The sequence below is a fragment of the Ostrinia nubilalis genome, chromosome 1 (assembly GCF_963855985.1).
Source record: "Ostrinia nubilalis chromosome 1, ilOstNubi1.1, whole genome shotgun sequence".
Lineage (NCBI taxonomy): Eukaryota > Metazoa > Arthropoda > Insecta > Lepidoptera > Crambidae > Ostrinia > Ostrinia nubilalis.
The window spans coordinates 17,402,337-17,425,122 of record NC_087088.1 but is presented as its reverse complement, the minus strand read 5'-3'; the positions used below and the strand labels follow the sequence as shown (position 1 = coordinate 17,425,122).

Below are 22,786 nucleotides of genomic sequence, written 5' to 3'. Positions count from 1 at the left end.
TTGAGTGTGATCACACTGTAGGTGTGCACGAGTGGATTAAATTTCACCTTTGGCTAAAGAGAATTAGCTGGAAAATTCTAATTATGTACCATTTAATTAACCTTGGCTTACAACTACAACAATCAGGTGCTTGAATGTAGAAGATCATAATTAACATTAACATTAGGATGGCACATGCAAATATGACGGAATATCAGAAACTGAACAACGTGATTCTTTAAAATCAATTTATATTATTTATCTACTTGTCTTAACATCCATCAGAACCGCACGCGCCGCAATTATCGAATTTGGTGATGCCTCGTAATTCGTATCGTAGGCGTCGTACTCGCCGTAGCACCGAACGCGTCCTTTATTATAATGATTAGTCTTCATTGCGAATATTTGCTATGAATTGAGAGCATTGTTGTCGGTTCAAACAGTTGCGAGGCTCGAATCCCCATCTACTGAATTACATGAACCACATAATACACAATAATGTGAATATTTAATTTATGTTATGTCCTATGGCTGAAATGATGATGATGAATCATCAGTCGTCATCGTCCTCGGAGCCTGCGCCCGCCTGGACATGTCCCGGCACTGACCTGCGGCGGCCAGCTGCTTGGTGACCTCGTCGCTCATGGCGGTCTTGATGATGTCGCTGTCGTCGTAGTTGGAGCCGGCCGGCGAGGACGCGCAGTCGTCGTCGTCCTCGGAGCCTGCGCCCGCCTGGACATGTCCCGGCACTGACCTGCGGCGGCCAGCTGCTTGGTGACCTCGTCGCTCATGGCGGTCTTGATGATGTCGCTGTCGTCGTAGTTGGAGCCGGCCGGCGAGGACGCGCAGTCGTCGTCGTCCTCGGAGCCTGCGCCCGCCTGGACATGTCCCGGCACTGACCTGCGGCGGCCAGCTGCTTGGTGACCTCGTCGCTCATGGCGGTCTTGATGATGTCGCTGTCGTCGTAGTTGGAGCCGGCCGGCGAGGACGCGCAGTCGTCGTCGTCCTCGGAGCCTGCGCCCGCCTGGACATGTCCCGGCACTGACCTGCGGCGGCCAGCTGCTTGGTGACCTCGTCGCTCAAGGCGGTCTTGATGATGTCGCTGTCGTCGTAGTTGGAGCCGGCCGGCGAGGACGCGCAGTCGTCGTCGTCCTCGGAGCCTGCGCCCGCCTGGACATGTCCCGGCACTGACCTGCGGCGGCCAGCTGCTTGGTGACCTCGTCGCTCATGGCGGTCTTGATGATGTCGCTGTCGTCGTAGTTGGAGCCGGCCGGCGAGGACGCGCAGTCGTCGTCGTCCTCGGAGCCTGCGCCCGCCTGGACATGTCCCGGCACTGACCTGCGGCGGCCAGCTGCTTGGTGACCTCGTCGCTCATGGCGGTCTTGATGATGTCGCTGTCGTCGTAGTTGGAGCCGGCCGGCGAGGACGCGCAGTCGTCGTCGTCCTCGGAGCCGCTAAGCCCGCAGCCCTCGCCTACTTGCGACATGTCCTGGGGACGAACATTGCGTTATTAGATACGATTGGTGCGAGACAGCTAAAGTCGGGGGTTATCAAAACTGGGAAAAAATAAAAACTTAAAAAAAATTATGCATCCACTGACCTGTTATTTACTTATTGCATATTCTGAGTTACATAGTGTGCAAAGTATCATTCCAATATAAGTGGGTAGGCTTAGACCTCCTGAGGTCTAAGTCTTGTTTGTTAGCTTATTAGCTATCTTGTTGGGTTGGATCCTGATCAAATCATTCAAACAAGTTAAATAGAAAGCTAAGTGACAGTCATTGCTCTATGTTCCATTTCATCTAATTTTTGGGTAGATTTAAGTTTACCAACAAAATTGTTGTTGGGTTTAAGTTTAACAGCCTTCCAGCACTCTACTTAATTTATTACATATACATTAAAAACATAACCATATTTTTTGTAACATTTGCACATCGTATGTACGATAGAATATGTTGGAAACTTCTCTTTTTATAACCATTTGTAACCGTATTCTGGCAAATAAATGATTTATTATTATTATTATCATGTCACTGGACCTAATCTACTAAATAAAAATAAGTCGGGTTTTCCTTCCTGACGCTATAAGTCCAGAACGCACGAACCGATTTCCACGGTTTTGCATTCGTTGGAAAGGTCTTGGGCTCCATGAGGTTTATAGTAAAGAAAATTCAGGAAAATTTAACAAACGAAATTCCACGCGTGCGAAGCGGCGGGCGGAAAGCTAGTTAACTATAAAAAACTACAAAAGTACCTCCTCGTTCATATCCATAGACTCGGTGCTCACGGCGGAGTTCATGATGAAGTCTGGTTCGCCGTCTTCCTCCTGCTCGCGCACCTCTCGCACCATTGGCGTTCCCTCCTCCAGCTTGCTCGTGGTTGATGCTGTGTTCTCCTCACCAAGTTACAAATTAGCTCCTGCAAAAATATTTTACTCATTACTAGCTGACCCGGCAAACTCTGTTCCGCCTTAAAGGCAATAAATAAGCCATCGCAATTTTTCCTTATTTGCTCACCGTTTAGACCTACCCTGGACTACGACAAACATTTTAAAATCAGCTCAATCGGCCCAGCCGTTCTCGAGTTTTAATCAGACTAACGAACAATCAATTATTGAAAAAAATATTTGAATATGTAAAATGTATAAGATCATTTATACAGTAAAATATTTACAGACAAGGTTATAATAGTGACTGCTGTACTAATGAGTTTAATAAAACTGATACTCCTAAATTGTGAATACAGGGTATTGGCATTAACTAGTAACGGAGTACAATAGATTCACACAAAGAGTGGCAGCTGTAAATCATACAGCACTAAGTTATCAATCAATTTAATGAAAGGCTTGTATGATTGACATTGGTATTGTGTAGTAAGATATAATTGTTTATAATAACACTTTTTCATTGTAGGTAGGGTAATTGCGCCGGTTTTCCGTCCAGCTCCTGTTTTCGTCCATTTGACCGACTTGCCACAAACAAATACGGAAAATTTGAATACAAATCTAACTTTCCGTGCAAGTTTGGACTTGTTACAATCTATAATATCTAAGTAACAGTTCTGCCTGCATGAAAATGTAATTTGACAAGTAATAACTCCAAAAAAATCTACGGAAGTTGCTGCTGCTGCTGCACACAGGTGAATGGAAAACGTCGTCAAGTTAGAAAAAAAACGTGCCGGTAGGGAACTTTCATGGTATGTTTAATTACTGTTTTAGCTACTTTACGTAATGTTTTTGGCACGTATGTCTAATTATTAGCATAATAAACACTATTTTAAGGGTTTATTAAAGTTTTTGTATAGAAATCTTAGATAATTAAGTGGACTAATACTAGCATAATAATTTTGCAAGATTTTGGTTTTCGTCCACGTGGACGGAAACCCTGACACCTAGTTAATATTTTTAATAATAATTTTACTTCAATGGACCTACAAAATACAATGTTTTTTCTTCCAATATGATCTTTATTGCTATTACATTAAATATTTTAGTTTACGTCCACTTTTTAACAGTGATAAACCCATAAAAACCGTTAAAAAGATGTGGACGAAAACAAAAAACAGCTTTAAACGTTGTTGTGTTTTCGTCCATGACGTCATGAGCAAGCACTGGGGTGAACGAAAACCAAAATGAGCTATAGTTTAGATTAGTTTTCGTCCATTTGTCCTTCGACCTATTGAAATATTTTCCTAAATTTAGGTAAGAAACTTATTTAAATCTTTTTGATATCATTTGAAAGCTAACAAAATTACCTTTCAAATGATATACCACAATCCATAGTTACTGTATTGTAGAATTGGTTTTAAGTTAATAATTCAACTGCACCCTTTTTTCTACACAGTGGTCGAAAACTAGCGTACACTAGGACGAAAAATGATTTTTTTGGACGAAAACTAGTGAAATCGCCTCTTTTGCATAAAATATTTTTTATAAAAAAATCCGTGGTATTTACTTATTGTCATATAATATTAACGTAAAGTAGACTATATAAGGACTAAAATGACATATGATACATATGAGTAAGGGTATTTTAAGATATTCATTTCGCATCACAAAGTTGGCAACTCCGATAATTGGACGAAAACTAGCGCACTTACCCACCCTACTTTGAATGAAAGATTATCATAGAGACTATTATTGTAATAAAGTAACTGATAACTTACTTTTGAATGTAATGCTTAAGCACAGCAATCACCTGAATGTAATCATTTAAACAAGCACTTCCATTCTATTCCATTTAATGGGCCCCATGAAGAACTCGGTAACTACCGACCTATTACATTAATACCTATACTATCTAAAGTATTTGAAAAGGTTATGCATCAGAAAATATCTACATTTATTTCATTTGAAAAATTATTAAAAGATGAACAATTTGGTTTTCGTAAAAATAGCTCAACAACACTTGCCTCCTTTCAATTAATTAAAGAAGTGACACAAAACTTAAATAACGCAATGCATACACTAGCCATATTTCTGGATATGAGCAAAGCATTTGATTTTGTGTGCCATAAACGGCTTCTTAATAAATTGGACAGATACGGTATTCGAGGGCCGGCTTTGTCATGGATAGAAAGCTATTTATCAAACCGTCAACAATGTGTTAAAATATCCAAGTTATCTTCAAACATTAAAAAAACATTTACATCATCTTACAGATATAATCGCTGTGGTGTCCCGCAAGGCAGTGTTTTAGGACCATTATTGTTTTTGCTCTACATTAATGACCTGCCAAATATCACAGAGCAACAGTGTGTACTTTTTGCGGATGATACTACTCTCATCATAAAATGTAAAAAGAAGGAAGAATTGTCCCTCATGGCAAATGCCAATCTAAAAAAAATTGTTGAATGGTTGGAATGTAACAATTTGAACCTTAATGTTAGTAAAACAAAGTATATTAAATTTGAAGCTAAATTCAATGAAAATAATGTACAACTTGACATAAATCATATGAATAATAATGTAGATAATGTGACTTCGACAAAATTCTTAGGTATAACTATAGACAAATTCTGTAATTGGAAAGCTCATATTGACTTACTAGTAAATAAAATTGACAGATTTGTTTATGCTCTTAATAGACTTAGACAAGCAGCATCTAAAAGCGCAGCTCTTATGGCTTATCATGGATATGTTTCATCAATATTACGATATGGCCTTATATTGTGGGGAAACTCAGTCGATATGCCTGTAGCCTTTAGAGCACAAAAAAAGTGCATTAGAGCGATTTGCGGAGCACATTATTTAGACAGTTGCAAGCCATTGTTTAAAGATCTAAACATATTGCCACTTCCATGCTTATACATCTTTGAGATGGCAATGTTTGTCAAGAGATATACCCATTTATTTGAGACAAATAAAACTTATGGCTATAGAGGTAGGAAGGCAGACAACTTATCAATCCCACCTCAAAGATTGACACTGTATTCCAAAAACTGTTATTGTATGGCTATACGAATATTTAATAAATTACCAAACAATGTAAAAATGTTAACCTTTACCAAATTTAAAAGTGCAGTTTTTGACTTTTTATTAATTAAAATGTATTATACAGTGAATGACTTTTTAAATGATAGAATGATGTGACATCGGTAATGTAACTTAATTTGACATCCTACAATTAATTTAAATTTCTTTGACATTTGCAATTCAAATTTTGTTCCCTGACATGTATTTATTGTATTGTTACTTGTTACTATCATGGTATATGAAAAACAACTATGAGTAAAATAAGTATTTTGTGTTGTAAAAATATGTAAAATCTAAGACCAAATGTATCAATAACAATTAACATAACTTTAAGAACAAAAACTTTTGCACGTCGCATGCGACAGAATATGCTGGAATTAACTAAATTAACACCAATCTAACCATGTTCTTGCAAATAAATGATTTTATTATTATTTTATTATATTATTATTATGAAATAGGTACTGTTGCTCTTAAAAAATTGTATTGTTCAAGTTTATAGAATTAAACTGGAAATATTGCATACTGTATGAACTGAATCACAAATAAGAATATTTAAGCTTCATAAAAAATAATGTCTAACTGTATAAAATGTGTTTAGGAAATTCTTATAAGATTCAAGACAATTAGTTTTACTTAGGCAATTAAGATTTTCTTATTGGAATTGCTTGAGATTGTTAAAAGAACCTAAATTTACATGCTATGCTCTATCATACAAAGCTAGCTTGGCTAGCTGGAAGGCATCTTGCTATGAAAAATCATTACCAAAGAAGTTATTGATTAAGTTTTGGACCTTTTCAAACTTCATGTTCATGATATAAAAAATGAAGACATTTTTCATGTGACCTGGATTGAATTACAGAAAATAAAAGGATTTGAACATCTTTTAAGCCTTGAGGCAGGAATAATTTGCTCAAATACATTGTAATACCTAAAAAGTGGCTAGTAACATTGCTATTGTGTAAGGACCTAGCTAGAGAAAATCAATACTTGAGCTTCTCACACTAATGTTCTTTTACAAAGACAAATTTGGGGCTAAAATGAGAATGATGACCAAAATATGAATAAGTTGCCAAGACATCATCACCAACAAGCTGTTTTGTTAGCTCTCCAGCTTGGACTTTATTACTTTAGCTGGATAATACATTCCCAAGCCATTTTGAAAATGACGCATTTTGAATTGATATTTTGTTTGCATCCAATGCATGGTGCTTTACTGCGACGGGTCAACTTTGAAGACGAATGACGCAAACTCTTTTGCGGCGGCGTAAAGGATAAGCCCAAATGAATGGCCATCATGAAGGGGAATCGCGCGTTCGAGCAGGCCCAGACAGAATAGAAAGACTACGGCTGCGTACGCACCTGCGTGATTTGAAACACATATTGCAGTCAAATTAGAACTCTTCCAAACTTGCTGTGATGTAACCGATCAGTTTACACACTTTACTAGCCGTTATCACTTAACCAGACACTGAAATCACAAATTTTACGGAGTGCACTAGAGAGCCCGAAAAATCCGAATCCTCCATTATTATCGATCGCCAAACTCAGTACATGGACAGCATAAACTTCACATCTACAAAACGCCATTTTGTACGAGTCTGCGCGGTGCGATTTTTCGCATGGAAAGGGAAATCACCCCTCAACCCGAGGGGGGACCGGAATAAAATCTTTTGTAAGTATTTTCTAGGGAATAGGGAATAGTTTTTCGCAAGCACTTACCGTTTTTCCGGGCTAATAAATTGTCTAAAATTATTTTTTATGGCCCAGAAGTTGGGCGTTCAGGAAAAATTCCAAGTTTATTTTCGAAAACATTGATCAATATGTCAAACAGTGGCGCCTCTTGTGAGTTTTGTGCGAACTAAATTTGACGTAACAAAAGTAAACAAGTTCATTTTGTTCAAATTACGTGTTTATTTATTTTTAAATTAATAAACTACGTGGTTTTTAAACTCACGATCGGCAAAATTAAAGTGGCGTGAAATTTGTAAGTGATTTGTATTTCGTAAGTTCATAATTTATTCACAGATGACATAACCTAACATTTTTCCCTGTGTTGAGTTTTTGATTCTTACTCATTGTTATTCACTAATATTTATGTGTCCTGTGAAAAAATCTAGTGCTTTGTATCAGAATTCAGTTGCCTACATAATCAGTTACGTAATGTACTCTTAATTGATAACAAAACTCAATATTAAACCTATGAATTTCAAATCTCTTATCAGCTGGTCATAAAAAAAAAATTTCATAATATGTTTTATGTGATAATTTAATTACTTGTTTTGCCCCATCCCCATATCTAGAGGCACAAAATATCCATACTAATTGGTAAATAAATACACAGAGTCGATGCAACATCCTCTTTGAATACCTACTTATTAAAAATCTTGTTTTTTAACATTTCAGATTAAGTAAAGTGTTAATTCGATATCTTTTTTCCTTTCATATGTTTAAGGGATGGGATAAAAGTAAACCACAAAATAAAGTTTAATTTATATTGCATAATAATTTGTAATGTCCGAACATATTCTAAATGGCATAGCACTTACAATCTAAATGACTAATTTATTCTTACATATATCAATATTTAAATTTACATTATGTGTAAAAATTAAATTTTATGAAAATCACATTAGCATTTATTAAGTAAATTTTATCAATTCACTGTAGATTCTTCACCGAGGCCTCTTGTGTTCTATGGACTCTTCAGAGGAACCTGAAATTTGAAAATATTTTTATTGAAAACTATTCTTGAGGTTGCATATCAGAACTATTCTATCTAGTTTTTTTTTAATATTAGAACTTTGAAGGGATGTGGGAGTGAAAAACTAGGCTGTTGGAGCTATAGTAGTGCATGGCTGCACCTTGTGGTGTGATGGTAGTGTCGCTCATCAGTTCACCACGTACTTTCAATGGTGGACCCGTGGCAGTACCGCCACTTAACTAAATACAGTTAGAGTCACGCACCCACAGGTGTGCACTAGCAGGGTGTACTATTCACGCAGCACTTAAGTTAGCGTCTTCTATTCACGCACCAATAGTGCAATAAGTGTCGCCCATCCCATCAGCTAGCTAGGTACTCCTAGTCACGCATCTGATCCTGAATATCTCTCGCACACTCACTGCGGCCGCCCGTCGCATAGTCGCGACAGCAATATAATTACGTGCGAGCCAAAAAAATGGCTGGCTTGAGGTCATTGGACGAAATTCTACGTGCTCGGCGACCGGACTTTAGAGTCACGCACCTACAGTGCCGACGGGGCGGTGGCAGTGGCGGCCGCGCCAGCCGGGCTCGCACACGCAGGCGCCGAAGGAGCAGACGCCGTGCTTGCAGGCGCGCGCGCAGTCCCCGGCGCGCCGGCCCACCTCGCAATGGTTGCCGCCCAGCCCGGCGGGGCAGCGGCACTTGTTCACGCCCTTGCAACGCCCGCCGTTTAGGCAGGGGATCACGCATTTTGCTGCAAGATAACAATTTTATCAGTTTACTTTGAAGGAACAAAAATCAAAAGTGATTGTGCCTAAATAAGTTATAGCTGCGTGAATTTCTATCAGCTACAGAAAGAGTCCGCGCCAAACTCTCACATTTATTTCTGGGTCTTAAACTGTCTATTGAACTGTCTTAGCTTAGGCGCAGACCACCGACTTTTAGTTGGCCAATAGTTGGACCCGATTTTTAATTTGTATGAAGAATCGGCCGAAACCAAAATAAATAAATGAAACCAAATCGGTGCAGTGTGCGCACTTTCATACATCTCCATACTGATTAACAGCCCGACCCAACTATCGGCCAACTAAAAATCGGCGGTCTGCATCTAGGCTTAAAAGTGAAAGAGTAACGAACATTCATCCACCAGCATACACCCATCCTCACAAAATTTCAAAATCATATGAGTAGGTCTAGCACTTACAAAATTCGCATCTCAACCCGTAGTACCCTTTAGGGCACTCGCAGGTGTCCTTCTGAATGCACTTCCCGCCGTTCAGGCATTTCTGCGAGCATATCCCTGAAACAACAGTGATAACGTTAACATTCCGTCTTTGCAGTTGCGGAGCATGATGCGTCCGAGAGTGACGTTGCAGCACGTCAGGCTGGCCCACTCGGCTAGCTGGCAGAAGAATCCCAATGTAAGTATACAACTATTAGCAAAAAAAATGTATTTATTTCGGGATAACCGTGAGAGGACGTCGTATTTGAAAAAAAAAAGTCAAATAAGATTTTAATTCTTCTAAAGATGCGGTACTCTACGCCACACGAAAGATCGATAAGAAGAGATATGTTATTCTTATGTATATCCCAATAACAAGAGTCGATTATAAACTATTATTTTACAATTTACTCATAATTTTAATAATAGTGACTGAGTTTCTTCCGCTGCTTCTTCTCAGCACTGGCCCATTTATTATCCCGAAGCAGTGGTAGGTTTAATATTGGGACGTGTAAAAGTGCTTTTTAAAAGCCTATTTGCAAAAATAAATTAGTTTTATGAGTTTTTTCCTCTCTTTACAGCTAGATAAAATAATCCGCGTGGACCACGCGGGCGAGCTAGGCGCAGACCGCATCTACGCGGGACAGATGGCGGTCCTCGGGAACACGGCCGAAGGCCCGCTCATCCAGCACATGTGGGACCAAGAGAAGAAGCATAGAGAGAAGTTCGAGGAGTTGATCAACAAGCACCGGGTCCGGCCGACTGTGCTCACGCCTATATGGAACGTGGCTGGATTCGCGTTAGGAGCTGGTGAGTCTGTTGAGATATATCAGGACAGGAGAAGCAGAAGTTCGAGGAGCTCATCAACAAGCACCGCGTGCGGCCGACAGTGCTCACGCCTATATGGAACGTAGCTGATTTCGCTTTAGGAGCTGGTGAGTGTGTGACCAGGAGAAAAACCATCGAGAGAAGTTCGAGGAGCTGATCAACAAGCATCGCGTGCGGCCGACAGTGCTCACGCCTATATGGAACGTAGCTGATTTCGCTTTAGGAGCTGGTGAGTGTGTGACCAGGAGAAAAACCATCGAGAGAAGTTCGAGGAGCTGATCAACAAGCATCGCGTGCGGCCGACAGTGCTGACGCCTATATGGAATGTGGCTGGATTCGCTTTAGGAGCTGGTAAGTTAAAGATAAATAGAACTGATAGGTTGGGGTAGAAAAATTATCGAGTGGCGAACACGAACCGGGTAGCACCGTGAAGGCCTCCCACTCGTTGGATCGACAATTTTGTGAAGTTCGCGTTTTGCGGGAAGCACTTGGATGCGGGTAGTGTAGGATTGGTTGTTAGGGAAATCCTTGAGGAAGCCTTTGTCCACCAGTGGACAGCTTTAGATGGAAATGAACCAACGACAAGTCTTGGTTTTAATTACGCACCTTGCATCGACAAGATGCACGAGTAAGGAACAGGCAGATTCATGTAGCGCGATCTAGTAAAAACCTAAACAAAGTAGTTTGTGTTTGAAGATATAGACAACAAATTATAATGTGATAATTTTATGATGATGAACTTTCAAATATTTTACAATTAAATATTTATTCCCTCCAGGTACCGCACTCCTCGGCAAAGAAGCGGCGATGGCGTGTACCGTCGCCGTCGAAACCGTCATCGTGGACCATTACAACGACCAATTGCGCACACTCATGGAAGACCCGACCATAGACAAGGAGATCCTGGAAACCATCACCAAGTTCCGAGACGAAGAACAGGAGCACCACGACACGGGCATCGACCACGGAGCGGAACAAGCGCCCTTCTACAAAGCGCTCACAGAAGTCATTAAAACAGGCTGCAAAGTCGCCATAGAGATATCCAAGAGAATTTAGCTAGGTATAACAAATATTAAAGTCTATTTTTAGAATAAACAAGTATTAGTTATGACTGCGTTTCATTTGTGCAAACAGTCTGACAAATATTGACGATGATGTAAGGCTTCGCTCAGTCAAAGAGCAAATACCTAACAAGTAAAATGACTGACCGATGGTGATATTTATGTGCTTTCAAAACTAGATTCTTTCATACAATAGGGTAATATAAACTCATGACGTCACATGTTTGCTAACTCAATTGACTCGCTAATTGATTGATTTGAAAGTAAATAACTTACTAATTTGACATGTGGCTAGTGTTCTCTTGGAAAAGTAGTTGTGTCATTAAAATGTTAAATAATATCGGTCAGCTTCCCAATTATGTAGCCTCTGTAGCGTGCGGCATGTAGCCTCGCAGCTGTAGCGTGGAGCCCGAGCCTGGTCACTGACCTCCCTCGCAGTTGCGGCCCTGGTAGCCCGGCGGGCAGGAGCACACGCCGGGCGCGGTGCAGTTGCCGCCGTTCATGCACTGCGGGTAGCGTGCGGCATGTAGCCTCGCAGCTGTAGCGTGGAGCCCGAGCCTGGTCACTGACCTCCCTCGCAGTTGCGGCCCTGGTAGCCCGGCGGGCAGGAGCACACGCCGGGCGCGGTGCAGTTGCCGCCGTTCATGCACTGCGGGTAGCGTGCGGCATGTAGCCTCGCAGCTGTAGCGTGGAGCCCGAGCCTGGTCACTGACCTCCCTCGCAGTTGCGGCCCTGGTAGCCCGGCGGGCAGGAGCACACGCCGGGCGCGGTGCAGTTGCCGCCGTTCATGCACTGCGGGTAGCGTGCGGCATGTAGCCTCGCAGCTGTAGCGTGGAGCCCGAGCCTGGTCACTGACCTCCCTCGCAGTTGCGGCCCTGGTAGCCCGGCGGGCAGGAGCACACGCCGGGCGCGGTGCAGTTGCCGCCGTTCATGCACTGCGGGTAGCACAGCGCAGTACGACAATGTTGCCCCATGTAGCCCTCGGGACACTGGCAGATCTTCTCGTGGTTGCACCACCCTTGGTTAGCACATTTTTTGTCGCACTCTGGATCCGGCCCTGGTTATTTGAAGGCGAAATTGAACATAGGAACTTGAAATTTTAAAACATTTTTATTGATCATGCATATTAAAAAAAAATTGGAAAAATTACTCAGTAAACTGACCATAAGTTGCGTTCTTTGAGGCAACATAGTAAGATGTAAGAGGTACAGTAAATAAAAAGGATTATTTTTCAACATGGCTCATAATAAGTAGAATTAAATGAAATTAGGTATACAAACTAATGACAAAATAAACTTATTTAATGTTAAATTTTAAAAACTAGAAGCATGAAATGTAATAATGTTTTAAAAGGCGCATACAGACACCGTTGCGCGTTGATTAAAAAGTTCAGAACTTCGCTTTTGAAGTTCAAACCGAACCGATCTTTTGAAGTTCAAACCGAACCGATAATAACGCGGTTTCATTTAGAAGTTTTGAATTTTCGATGTCTGTATGCGCCTTTATGCTGGGGCTGGAAGCCATCTAGTTTACTCCTGGCTCCAGCCTAGCAAGCGAGTGTACCAACCTAAAAACGCAAATGCTGTGAGCAGAGGCACCGTGAGTTCAGCCAATCAGCGTCTCGGCGATATCACCCGGAAAATAAGGCTTAGTGTTAATATACGGCCTGGGTGCTCGTGGCAGGCTGCCGGCATTAGTACGCTACCTACCACTAGTGGACGAATGCGTGTGCGCAGGGTAACAATCTAGTGATTGACAGCTTAGGTTCACAGGACAGAAGTCAGAACAGTAAAATCTACTAGTTTACTTAACACCCGTATTCACAAACGATACTTGCTTAGTGTAGCAGCAAATCGAACGCACAGCGTTGAATAGAGCTCTGTGATTGGTTCGTGTGTGACTTTGTGCGTCCACGCGCACTATGAGACCTCATAGTAATGTTTGTGAATACATGCGTTATACACGTAGATGGCCAACCTTAGGTATTCTTAAACCATTCGATATTTGCGCAAACGCACACAAAAGGATGACTGTGCGAATTAGTATGCCGTATGATTCAAAAATACACCTCGTGAAATGCAAAAAACTGAAAGCTTTCTGATTTATGCCTCAAATTGTTTAGTCTACAACATGAATAGCAAGTGCTAAAATTACTAGCGAAACTATGAACAATGCCGCAATTAAATGTCAATCACTGTATTGTTCTGCCTGAACACATAATGAAACAAACAAGATTATGATGTATTATGGTATGGAATAGTGACCGCGACTGTACAGCACTTCGTTCTAACTACCCACAAATGTATTATTAGTAGCGTAAGCATAAACGTTTTGAGCTCGAAATAGATGAAATGCAATGTTTTAGTACTTCTGGAAGTGTCTGTCTGGTATTCACGAGGACAATTTCATTTATTTTAGAAAAATAGCATGACGATTACGTTAACAAGCTGTTAACCCTGAATAAGTTAGGTTTATGAACGCTATTATATTGTTTTTATAATAAATGAAAAAAGGAGACAAAAAGCATAATTAGCCTGTGGTTTTGTTCTGTGTTTACGATTTTAAAGCAATTTCTTTTATTATTTATTTTGCACTTTTTTGGAATAAGTGATTCTTGTTTATTAATAAGTACCAAATCAGTAAAAACCAACAAAAACACAGACGTTTTAGTGTTAAAAATGCGTTGGCGATACTATACCTGTCCTTTCAATATACACACCTCTCTGTGCGCATTCCTTCTTTAGGTTAAACCTTAGGGGCGTGCCTTTGAGCGGCACGCCTCGTCCGTTTTTAAGTACTAGCCCTATCTCAAATGTCGCTACCCCACTGCTGTTACCGACACAGGGTAAAAACAAACTGAATTCTGTGAACAATGTAATGGATTAGTGGTATTGCTAATTACAACGCGGTCGAGTTAACTGCGCATCTGGCTGCCGTGACGTCACATCGACGCTCTGGTCTGGACGAAAGCGGATAGGTGTGCGGGTGAGTGCGAGGGACAGTCCAGCCAGGTGTGCAGTTATAGGGTTGTAACAGTATATGACTCTGCTTTGTTGACAGTGCGTAAAACCATAGAGCCTCATAAAGGGAGTTCCTTTTTAAAACATAGCATATTAAAATGTTCCGACTCCTAGATAATTAAAAATGATGAATACCTTTATCCAACTTAGGCACCCGTCCTTGCGTTTTGATAGACAACACTGGCGGACTGAGCACTTTTTCGTCAGACGACGTCAAAGTATCAAAATTATAGTAGTACTTCTTCCGCGATCGCCACGTGAAGTTAACGTACCCCACTTCAGACGGGATTATGGGTAGCTTGTGGGAGAAGTTCGGGTCCAATATGTACGGCGATATGTGGCCGTTCATAATCGCAAATACTCGCATCGACATCCCTGTAACATGAAAGGTAAATAGGTCAGTGAGTAAGCATGCGCAATGCTTAGTGGTTGTTTTGTACAAAAAACATTTAGGTAGGTATATCTACTAGTACTTAATTATGTATCATTCATTGATTTGCAATGACATACATTTTCCGATTCTTACCTACAACCCTAGGAACTTAGGTAGAGTCGTAGCGTAGCTAAGAGGCAGCCGGTGTTGGAATCGGAGACATTAATACAAAATCTAGAGCTGAATTACCTGGAGTTTATCGTTAAGTCTGTGAGTAAGATAGCTCTGGTTGAACTAGCGACATCTGGTGCGATGCAATGAGGATAGGATGGCAACGATTACATCTAGAACTTGTTACTCCGCGTCCTTGTACTCAGTCAGCGACATCGCCAGCACCACTCCTACGCGCCCATTGATGCCGCTCGCCCCATCCTGACCCAGCAGGAGTCTAAGTTACTAGAGCTCATCGCTGAACATGCGTATCTGCTGCTAGTCGATTGAGGATCGGATGGCAACGACTACATCTAGAACTTGCTAGACTAGTGCTCACCGCTGAACATGCGTAGGTACCTATCTGCCGCTCGTCGATTGAGGATCGGATGGCAACGACTACATCTAGAACTTGCTAGACTAGTGCTCACCGCTGAACATGCGTAGGTACCATCTGCCGCTCGTCGATTGAGCATCGGATGGCAACGACTACATCTAAAACTTGCTAGAGCTCACCGCTGAACATGCGTAGGTACCTATCTGCTGCTCGTCGATTGAGGATCGGATGGCGCGCCCATTGATGCCGCTCCCCCCATCCTGATCCAGCAGGATCCTGATCCAGCAGGAGTCTAAGTTGCTAGAGCTCACCGCTGAACATGCGTATCTGCCGCTCGTCGATCCACAGCGAGATGTCCGTCTGGCGCGCCTCCGCGTCCTTGTACTCGCGGCGACCGGCGCCGAGCGTCAGCGACATCGCCAGCGCCACTCCTGCGCACAGTCGCGCGCCCATTGATGCCGATCGCCACATCCTGAACCAGAATCTAAGTTAATTTCATGATAAGGGTATTCTCAAGTAAAAGTGTAAGAGATGAGGTAACAAAAACTTTAGTACACAGTGAACTCAGATCAATGTATCCAATGAGGGTTTTCTGGCGGATTTTTCAATCGCGAAAACCTTCATTGATATAATGTAAAAGAAATTCAGAGGCTTCGAGTTAAAAACCTGTCTGAATCAACAGTTTTAATAGAGTTATAACACTTATAACAGACCAAAAACTCTCCTTATCTACACCCGCTCCCGGTATAGTTATTATAATGTTTGCTGGAAGTTTAACAGCTAGGTATGGATTGCATTTTATATTTTTTCCCCCAAAGCGCATGATTTAGATACAAACCGTCAATAAATAAAGACAAAAGCCTATCATTAGTACATCACAAAACAGCCATTAAAAAAGAAGCTCTAATAATAGGCGTGAAACCGGCGGATAATTTGTTTGTCAACCGTACAAAATGGTTCTCAAGCAAACTGGACAAAAAAGGAGAAAACAAAAATATCACAGTTAACATAATTGATTGGGCCAGTTCGAGACGTGCTCCTACAAAGGACTCGCCGTGAGAAAGGCCGGGGTCGTAAAAAACCGACGACTTCATTAAATATCCCCTGTCAAAATGTAATGTCTACTAGTTTTTTCTCGCTCCCGATGTCAAATTATACATACAAAAGGTGTGAACAAAAAAAGTAGACAATCGTTCTTTGCGCAGGGATAGCCAACGATTTTGACTACATATTTATAAAAAAAAACTTTTTAAAGATTACTAACAGTAGTCTTAGATTGTAAACCAAACCATGTATGATGATAAGAATTATACATTTAATCCAAACGGGTTGACGTTTAATGTACTTAAATAAAATGTGGTGTTGTATTTTCAATTAAATTTTATAACCTACTTAAAATAATCACGTACCTAAAGTAGTCACGTAAAGTTTCACGTAATCTAATCTTTAATTATTACATATTTTTCATAAACATTATAAACAAAGAAACGAAGCAGAAAAACAATAAACACTGCCAATTATCTCGCTACGTTCGGGAGTATTTATAAATAAAATATTAATTGCAGATAAAACATTAAGCTCACATAATTTCATAAAAACATCACCGATAACCTCCTGTCCTCAAATTAGTTTGAGCAATAAGTAGGTACCTAAAGTAAATTATTTGTATAATAATTACTATTAAATAGTAGGTAGTTATAGCGTATGTACAATATTCTTTATATCTTGAACACACTTTCTGAGGGAACGATGTAATTACAAGAGAAGAACATCTGGAATTTCATACATCTCTCAAACTGTTTCCGAAGATTCCAGATGTTTGTGCTCTAATGGCCTTCAAACATTGTCCATAACAACTGCATCTTGGTTACTTCAAAGAGTGCCTCTGGAAAATTTAACATTATTTACAGATTCCGATAAGTTCTCGTGATCTAAGTAATTTTTTTTTTAGATAATGGTGACTTTAAACTATCTCACTGCCACATTTTTTTAACCCGGCGCCAATGACGTGAAAATAATTGCAAAGACGACGACCCCGGGTCATATTGACCCATACTTCATCGATCATTTTTTCAGGAAATTTAACAAGTAATCTTAATTTTAATAACTGACTATGTTTATAGGGTTCTTTACTGAGCTAATAAAATAAAAATAAAACTAATACATAATATAAATCAATTTTTTATTAATTTTTAAACAAAACATGAAAAAATCATGTATAAAAACACAATGAGTCTATATTTTTTGTTTTTGGTAAAGATTTTTAGTATTTATAGAAATCAACAATGTTATATAGTGAAAAAGAGATAAAATCAACTTCTTATATGCAAATACAATGAGATCAGTCTTCTACTTCGTCATTCAGAGCCATCGAATTGCTGCAACTGGTGCAGTATGTAATCAAATGGTCTGGGCATGTAAATGTGGCATGACGCACTTGCCGGCGTCGTACTATTGCAAGGTCGAGATTATCCGAAGACTGAGTCCAAATTACTTGCGTCTTTTTCACATTCGTTGCTATTTCTAAGTTCTAGCTATTACAGCCTGATATTCTTCACTCTCGGAATCCGACTCTTCTTAGCAGCGCTTCATTCTTTCTGGGTCATTTAACAAAGACATTTTGACTAAAACTTGAAAAAGAACAACATAAGGTAGCACTAAACACAAAATAAGCGAATAAAAGTAAGCCACAAAATCACCGCGCCACCGATGACGCCGGGTCATAATGACCCGTTTTAATTTGAAGCCTGTGTATCTCGCTACGCAAGCGGAGTCACACTGAGTTAACTAACGGAATGGACTAAGGGAGGTTGTATCTCCAGCTATACGAACGCTCGAACCACAAAATGGACGCAAAAAAAAATTATGAACGTTTGAAAATGCCTCGGGTCAATATGACCCAGCGTCATTGACGCCGGGTTAAATAAAAATGCGCTAGCAAACTGAGCGTGTAAGTCCTTATTGGACGCTGGTTCTGCCTGGCGACCATGCACTTCCTGCGATAGCGGGATATTGTGCGAATGACCTGTCATTACTGCGCGATTTCACGAAACTTAGTGCTTAAAAATACGAAAAAAACATGCTGTGGATTTTTCCATGGGTTAAGAATTAATTTGTACGATATTGATTCCTTGCCCCCTTTAGTATTAATTTATCCTAATATCTTACATTGTTCATTAACTATCACAGTATCTAATTACGGCCCGACAGAAGTTACACATTATTTATAATAAAATAATATTCGCATTTAGGTATCCATCATAACAATGTATTTAGTCATCGTCATTTGATGCCCACTCATTCCATTTGAAATTAATTAAATAGTACTAAATAAGTACTTAAATAGTAGTTTTTCTGGGACATCATTACCTACTTGAGAAAATATAAACAACAATCGTAACATGATTGAATAATGCTTCTTTATCGTGTATTACTCGTAGAGTATCCTGGCTATTAACCTCTCCCCTTCTGCTTATCTACGCACTTAATTCGCGTTTACTAGTGATAAGTAGTAGTAGTATATTGTGTGAAGGTGAAAACGATTCATCATAAAGTTAGTGGTAAACGAGTCGAGAATCTAAGTCAGATCCTATTGGGAAATGAAACGGGGAAAGGTACAGCAGAAGAAGAAAATAATAAATAGTAAAAAAAAAAAAGTATTACTTTACAAAGGAAAACTTAAATTAAGGAATCATTTCCTTGATTCCTTAATTTAAGTTTGGGTTACAATTGAAAGTGACCAACATGGTAACAATATGACGTAGTACAGTTAAAATGGAAGGTGATAAAAAGGTGCGACACCCCTGGCGTGCACTTGTTAGCCTAACCAGCCGGGGAGCCGTCCAAACAGGTACCCTGCCGTAAAAAGTAAAAAGCCTCTCGCTCCCGCGCGCGTAGCGTTTTTTCTCTATTTTCGTGTCTAGCCACAATGCCCGATAAATCCCCCTGTCACCGCTAACTGGAATTAATGAACGGGTCGCAATTAAAGAAACGGGATAGCTCGTTGGTTTGTTTTGATCATTAAAATTGTTACAAATCAAATACAAGCTACTAGTTAATCCGTTTTTGACTGTCTACCAATAAACGTGAACGGATATTTTATTAATTGGAAAATTGTTTCATAAAGATTTTGCAACGATTTTATCAATGTTTCAATTTAATTTGTAAAAACGTTAATAATTATGTAGTATAGCTTTTCATTTATTTTACACGTTACATTGTCGAATAAACAAGAATCATCGTCCATCAATCATACAATAACTTAACGACTACCCGCATTTTGCAAAGTTTGATAACCGCAAATATCCTTGACGGGCAAAGGAAAATACCTGACGCAGCTAACTTATAATTAATGAAGCATAAAGCAAAAACTATCATATTCCCAGACAGAAACAAAATCCGGTTTTATAATTGAGCCCGTCCTCAACGAGTTGGGTGCAAATAAATCGGCAATATTTATGAAGTGGCGGTCAACAGCCGCGTGCGCAGCGCAAGGCGCAGGCGCACTATTAATAACGCGCGGTTTGTTTACGGTTACTAGATAGCAATGTTTACCTTTTTCACGCTTTTAATCTTTCGGCGCACACATGTGTCCCTTACAACACTGGCTGTGAAGTTTATTTACCTATCAAGTAATTTCAGCAAGTTAAATTGACGTAAACGATTTGACTCAAAGTACGATGCAATAGGTTTCAAGAAAGTTAACAAACAAGTTACTTTAAAAACAAAGTGTAGGTGATGCGAGAGAATGATTCAATGCACTCGATTTGATATAGCTCAAACGATTAACTTTTAAGTGGGACCGATGATCTTAAAGCAATCGTGACTGAAATTCGCGATACGAAACAAATGACTGAGCGGACCGCTTTACCTTGTTTTAGCGTTTGATTTGTGTCAAAAAGTTGGAGGAAACCCACAAAACACGGTCATTATTTAGTAACACTGCACTCGCGAACTGTGGGGACGTGTGAAACGCGCTGCGGAGTGCGGAGCGCGCAGCGGCCGGGTACAGACTGGCTGCTGGCTGCTCTCGGGACTCCAGCAAACAAGCGACGACCGACCCGAGCACGCCACTCGACTTTAAACCATATTACCACGGATAACACTTCACAAACTGACGGGATTAGCTTGCCTCTTGAGCCAGGACAGTGAGACGATGCTCTCGCCAATAAAGCTTTTTAAGGATGTCGTCGACGTCATTATTATACAGCCCGGAGTTATTAAGAACCTAAAACAAGTCTCTAATAAGTTGACGACTGTAGAGAAATAGTTTTTGAACTTACTAGTGTGTTCCGCAGCTCCACAGGTATCCGATAGTCTTCGTCATATCTATCTGTAACATAAGAAATGATTGATATAATTTTTATTGATAACAAAGTTCAAGTAATACGAGTATTATATCAACAAACATAATGATTAATGACTTATTTGTATTTAAACAAAATAAAGTTTCATTGCGTAGGTATACTTTTATTAACTTTTGGATATATGCGTACTTACTGTTTGTAGAAACTTAGCTGCAGAGTTAAATGTAGAGACTATTTTTTGCATCATGTTGTCTTAGATAAAATCTTGATAGAGTAGTCTTATTATCCTAAGTCAACCTTTTAAGCAATGACCTAAAAGTTAAGCAAATGATAATGCACATTCATCTAAAGTGCTCTTGATAATAACGATTGATTTTAATTAGCTGTAAGGTCCAGTAATAAGGATGTATAATTAGAACGCATATGCGATACGGTCAGACAGTCCCGCCTGACCCGCGCCAATCGCCGGCACAAACGCTTCATTGGCAATAATTGTCGTCCCCCGTTAGCATGACATCTGCTTCTGTCTGAACGATCGATTTATTGATTTGATCGCACTCAATTGGTATTTGACTTGCGCCTGATCAGAAATTCGTAGCAACTATTCATTTGGTTCATTGTGTACCATCATGAACTTCGATTAGTCATTTCAAGAAATGACAACAACAAAATAAATATAAATCATGAGATAGGTACATACATTTTGTCATACAGTGAGTAAGTAGCGAGCGTATTTTCCTTTAGGTAGATGTCATTTCTATAAGCTGACGAGTTTTGTCATCGAAATGACCTAGTTTGAGAAATATTCTGCTAAAGTTAAGGGTGTACTGTTTTAAATAAAACAAATGAATTAATTTCTTAAAATTTATTTTCTATGCAACATAAAAAAATATCCATCATAGTTACACAATAAATTACAGTTACTTAATGCGAACTAAAATGTAAATTATTATAATTCGTGATCCTTCATATTCGCACGAGCTCAGAAATAGTTTCGTCCAGAAATAGAATACCGTGTTGCAATTTGTCATGTTTCAACTTTTTTATATTAATTAATAAATGCAACCTATAATCTAATTTAACAAAACACCTCCAATGTGGGTTAAAAAGCTTGCTTAGCATTTATCGTTCAGGAATACAGATGCTGAAGTTTTGTACGTGCCTTGATTTAAATCGACCAAAGAAAATTTTACAATGGGCGCCAATGGTACACACTATCCGAGTTAACATTTTGATTTTGTGATGTTGTTTGAAGTAGTTCTAGTACTTAACCATATTAAAGCCATAATCAATAGGTGGTAAATAAGGGGATAAGTGTAGACCAGATGTAAATATAAAATACAGTGCAAATATAACAGGAAACAAGGCAAGGAAGACGAAACAATGATACGGGATTACTTCGACGCTGACTTCGATATGACTTACAAAAGTTAAGCATCTGTATTTGTCATCATTAATCTAAAAACAACACTGATTGTACCATACAACAATTATCTACTTGCTTTCATGAAATACTATATCGTAACAACTTGAATCTATTGCCTTCTGTTCGTTCAACTTTTCGTACGGCTACGTACAAATTGTAGTTCTATCACGTCGGGACAAAATAACCGTACAGATATTTGTAATGATCACACCGCACAAATCCGCTTAACTACGCTTGTCTTTCAGTAATAAATGAGCGAAATATGTTTATTACAGTTGCATGAACATATTATTACATACATAAATACATAATTGTGACAGCGACACTACGTAAATGCAAACATTGTGCTCGCGAGAACATACTTCGGTCTAGGATGTGACTCTCGTTAAAATAATGAAACAGTACGAATATACATTTACATAAGGCAAGTTACGATTGTAGTCATTACATGTTACAAATAAATGAACACATGTGAATTCTAAGAATTTCAAAGGGAAGGCAGTGACATACATCACCGTAATTTTGGTGAGGACATATTCAACAATTTAACGTCATCAAAGTGTTACACCGAGAACTAACAAACGTCCGAGAGAGAGTTTCAACAGCGGGTAAAAAGCGACAAAAAACAGACGCGAATCGAACAAGGCTCTCCTACTATTAATTAATTAATATTAATATATATTAAATTCTTACTAGACAATAGACATGATAAAGATTCCTTAACAAATAACTTAAAGGGGTTACGATAACAGTGCCTTCAAATATAAATATAATGCAATGTATAAGGTACCAATGGTTACAGTGTAAGCTCTAAATCAGAACGATCAAAATCTTGCCATAAACACGT

General features: G+C 39.6%; 3 protein-coding genes across 5 annotated transcripts in view; 1 reads left to right on the top strand and 2 right to left on the bottom strand.

The window, feature by feature from the left end:
• LOC135074502 (DNA-binding protein P3A2) overlaps positions 1-6,905 on the bottom strand; it is a 40,681-nt gene extending 33,776 nt beyond the window's left edge. The window contains exons 1-3 of the mRNA XM_063968809.1: positions 6,815-6,905; positions 2,234-2,397; positions 1,318-1,468 (exon numbers count right to left, since the gene is read on the bottom strand). Coding sequence (XP_063824879.1) covers positions 1,318-1,468; positions 2,234-2,329 — 247 coding nt within the window. The 5' untranslated portion in view covers positions 2,330-2,397; positions 6,815-6,905. The remainder of the gene's footprint in view (positions 1-1,317; positions 1,469-2,233; positions 2,398-6,814) is intronic.
• A 141-nt stretch (positions 6,906-7,046) lies between these two features.
• Positions 7,047-11,314, top strand: LOC135074475 (5-demethoxyubiquinone hydroxylase, mitochondrial). 3 transcript variants are annotated; one of them, XM_063968786.1, is made up of 4 exons: positions 7,047-7,127; positions 9,497-9,577; positions 9,960-10,188; positions 10,985-11,314. In XM_063968786.1, exons 2-4 carry the CDS (start codon positions 9,506-9,508, stop codon positions 11,260-11,262), a joined length of 579 nt encoding a protein of 192 aa, XP_063824856.1. In that variant the 5' UTR covers positions 7,047-7,127; positions 9,497-9,505; the 3' UTR covers positions 11,263-11,314. The 3 variants fall into 3 exon arrangements, with proteins under 3 accessions (XP_063824856.1, XP_063824838.1, XP_063824846.1); XM_063968768.1 differs by lacking the exon at positions 7,047-7,127 and adding an exon at positions 7,297-7,439; XM_063968776.1 differs by lacking the exon at positions 7,047-7,127 and adding an exon at positions 7,297-7,457.
• Positions 7,934-20,233, bottom strand: LOC135074510 (protein shifted-like). The gene is made up of 8 exons (XM_063968822.1): positions 20,078-20,233; positions 15,519-15,679; positions 14,423-14,662; positions 13,966-14,130; positions 12,124-12,324; positions 9,361-9,456; positions 8,698-8,910; positions 7,934-8,168 (listed from the first exon to the last, which is right to left on the bottom strand). Exons 2-8 carry the CDS (start codon positions 15,676-15,678, stop codon positions 8,128-8,130), a joined length of 1,116 nt encoding a protein of 371 aa, XP_063824892.1. The 5' UTR covers position 15,679; positions 20,078-20,233; the 3' UTR covers positions 7,934-8,127.
• Between the last annotated feature and the right edge of the window lie 2,553 nt (positions 20,234-22,786).

Bases quoted from the DNA above. Each gene is read 5' to 3' on its own strand.
- LOC135074475 (XM_063968786.1), top strand. From the start codon at position 9,506: ATGATGCGTCCGAGAGTGACGTTGCAGCACGTCAGGCTGGCCCACTCG. The intron at 9,578-9,959 runs GTAAGTATACAA...CTCTCTTTACAG, and splicing joins GCTGGCAGAAGAATCCCAAT to CTAGATAAAATAATCCGCGT. The intron at 10,189-10,984 runs GTGAGTCTGTTG...TATTCCCTCCAG, and splicing joins TGGATTCGCGTTAGGAGCTG to GTACCGCACTCCTCGGCAAA.
- LOC135074510 (XM_063968822.1), bottom strand. From the start codon at position 15,678: ATGTGGCGATCGGCATCAATGGGCGCGCGACTGTGCGCAGGAGTGGCG. The intron at 14,131-14,422 runs GTATTCATCATT...CATTGTTCACAG, and splicing joins GGTGCCTAAGTTGGATAAAG to AATTCAGTTTGTTTTTACCC. The intron at 9,457-12,123 runs GTCAGTGACCAG...CTGTTGTTTCAG, and splicing joins GGGCCGCAACTGCGAGGGAG to GGATATGCTCGCAGAAATGC.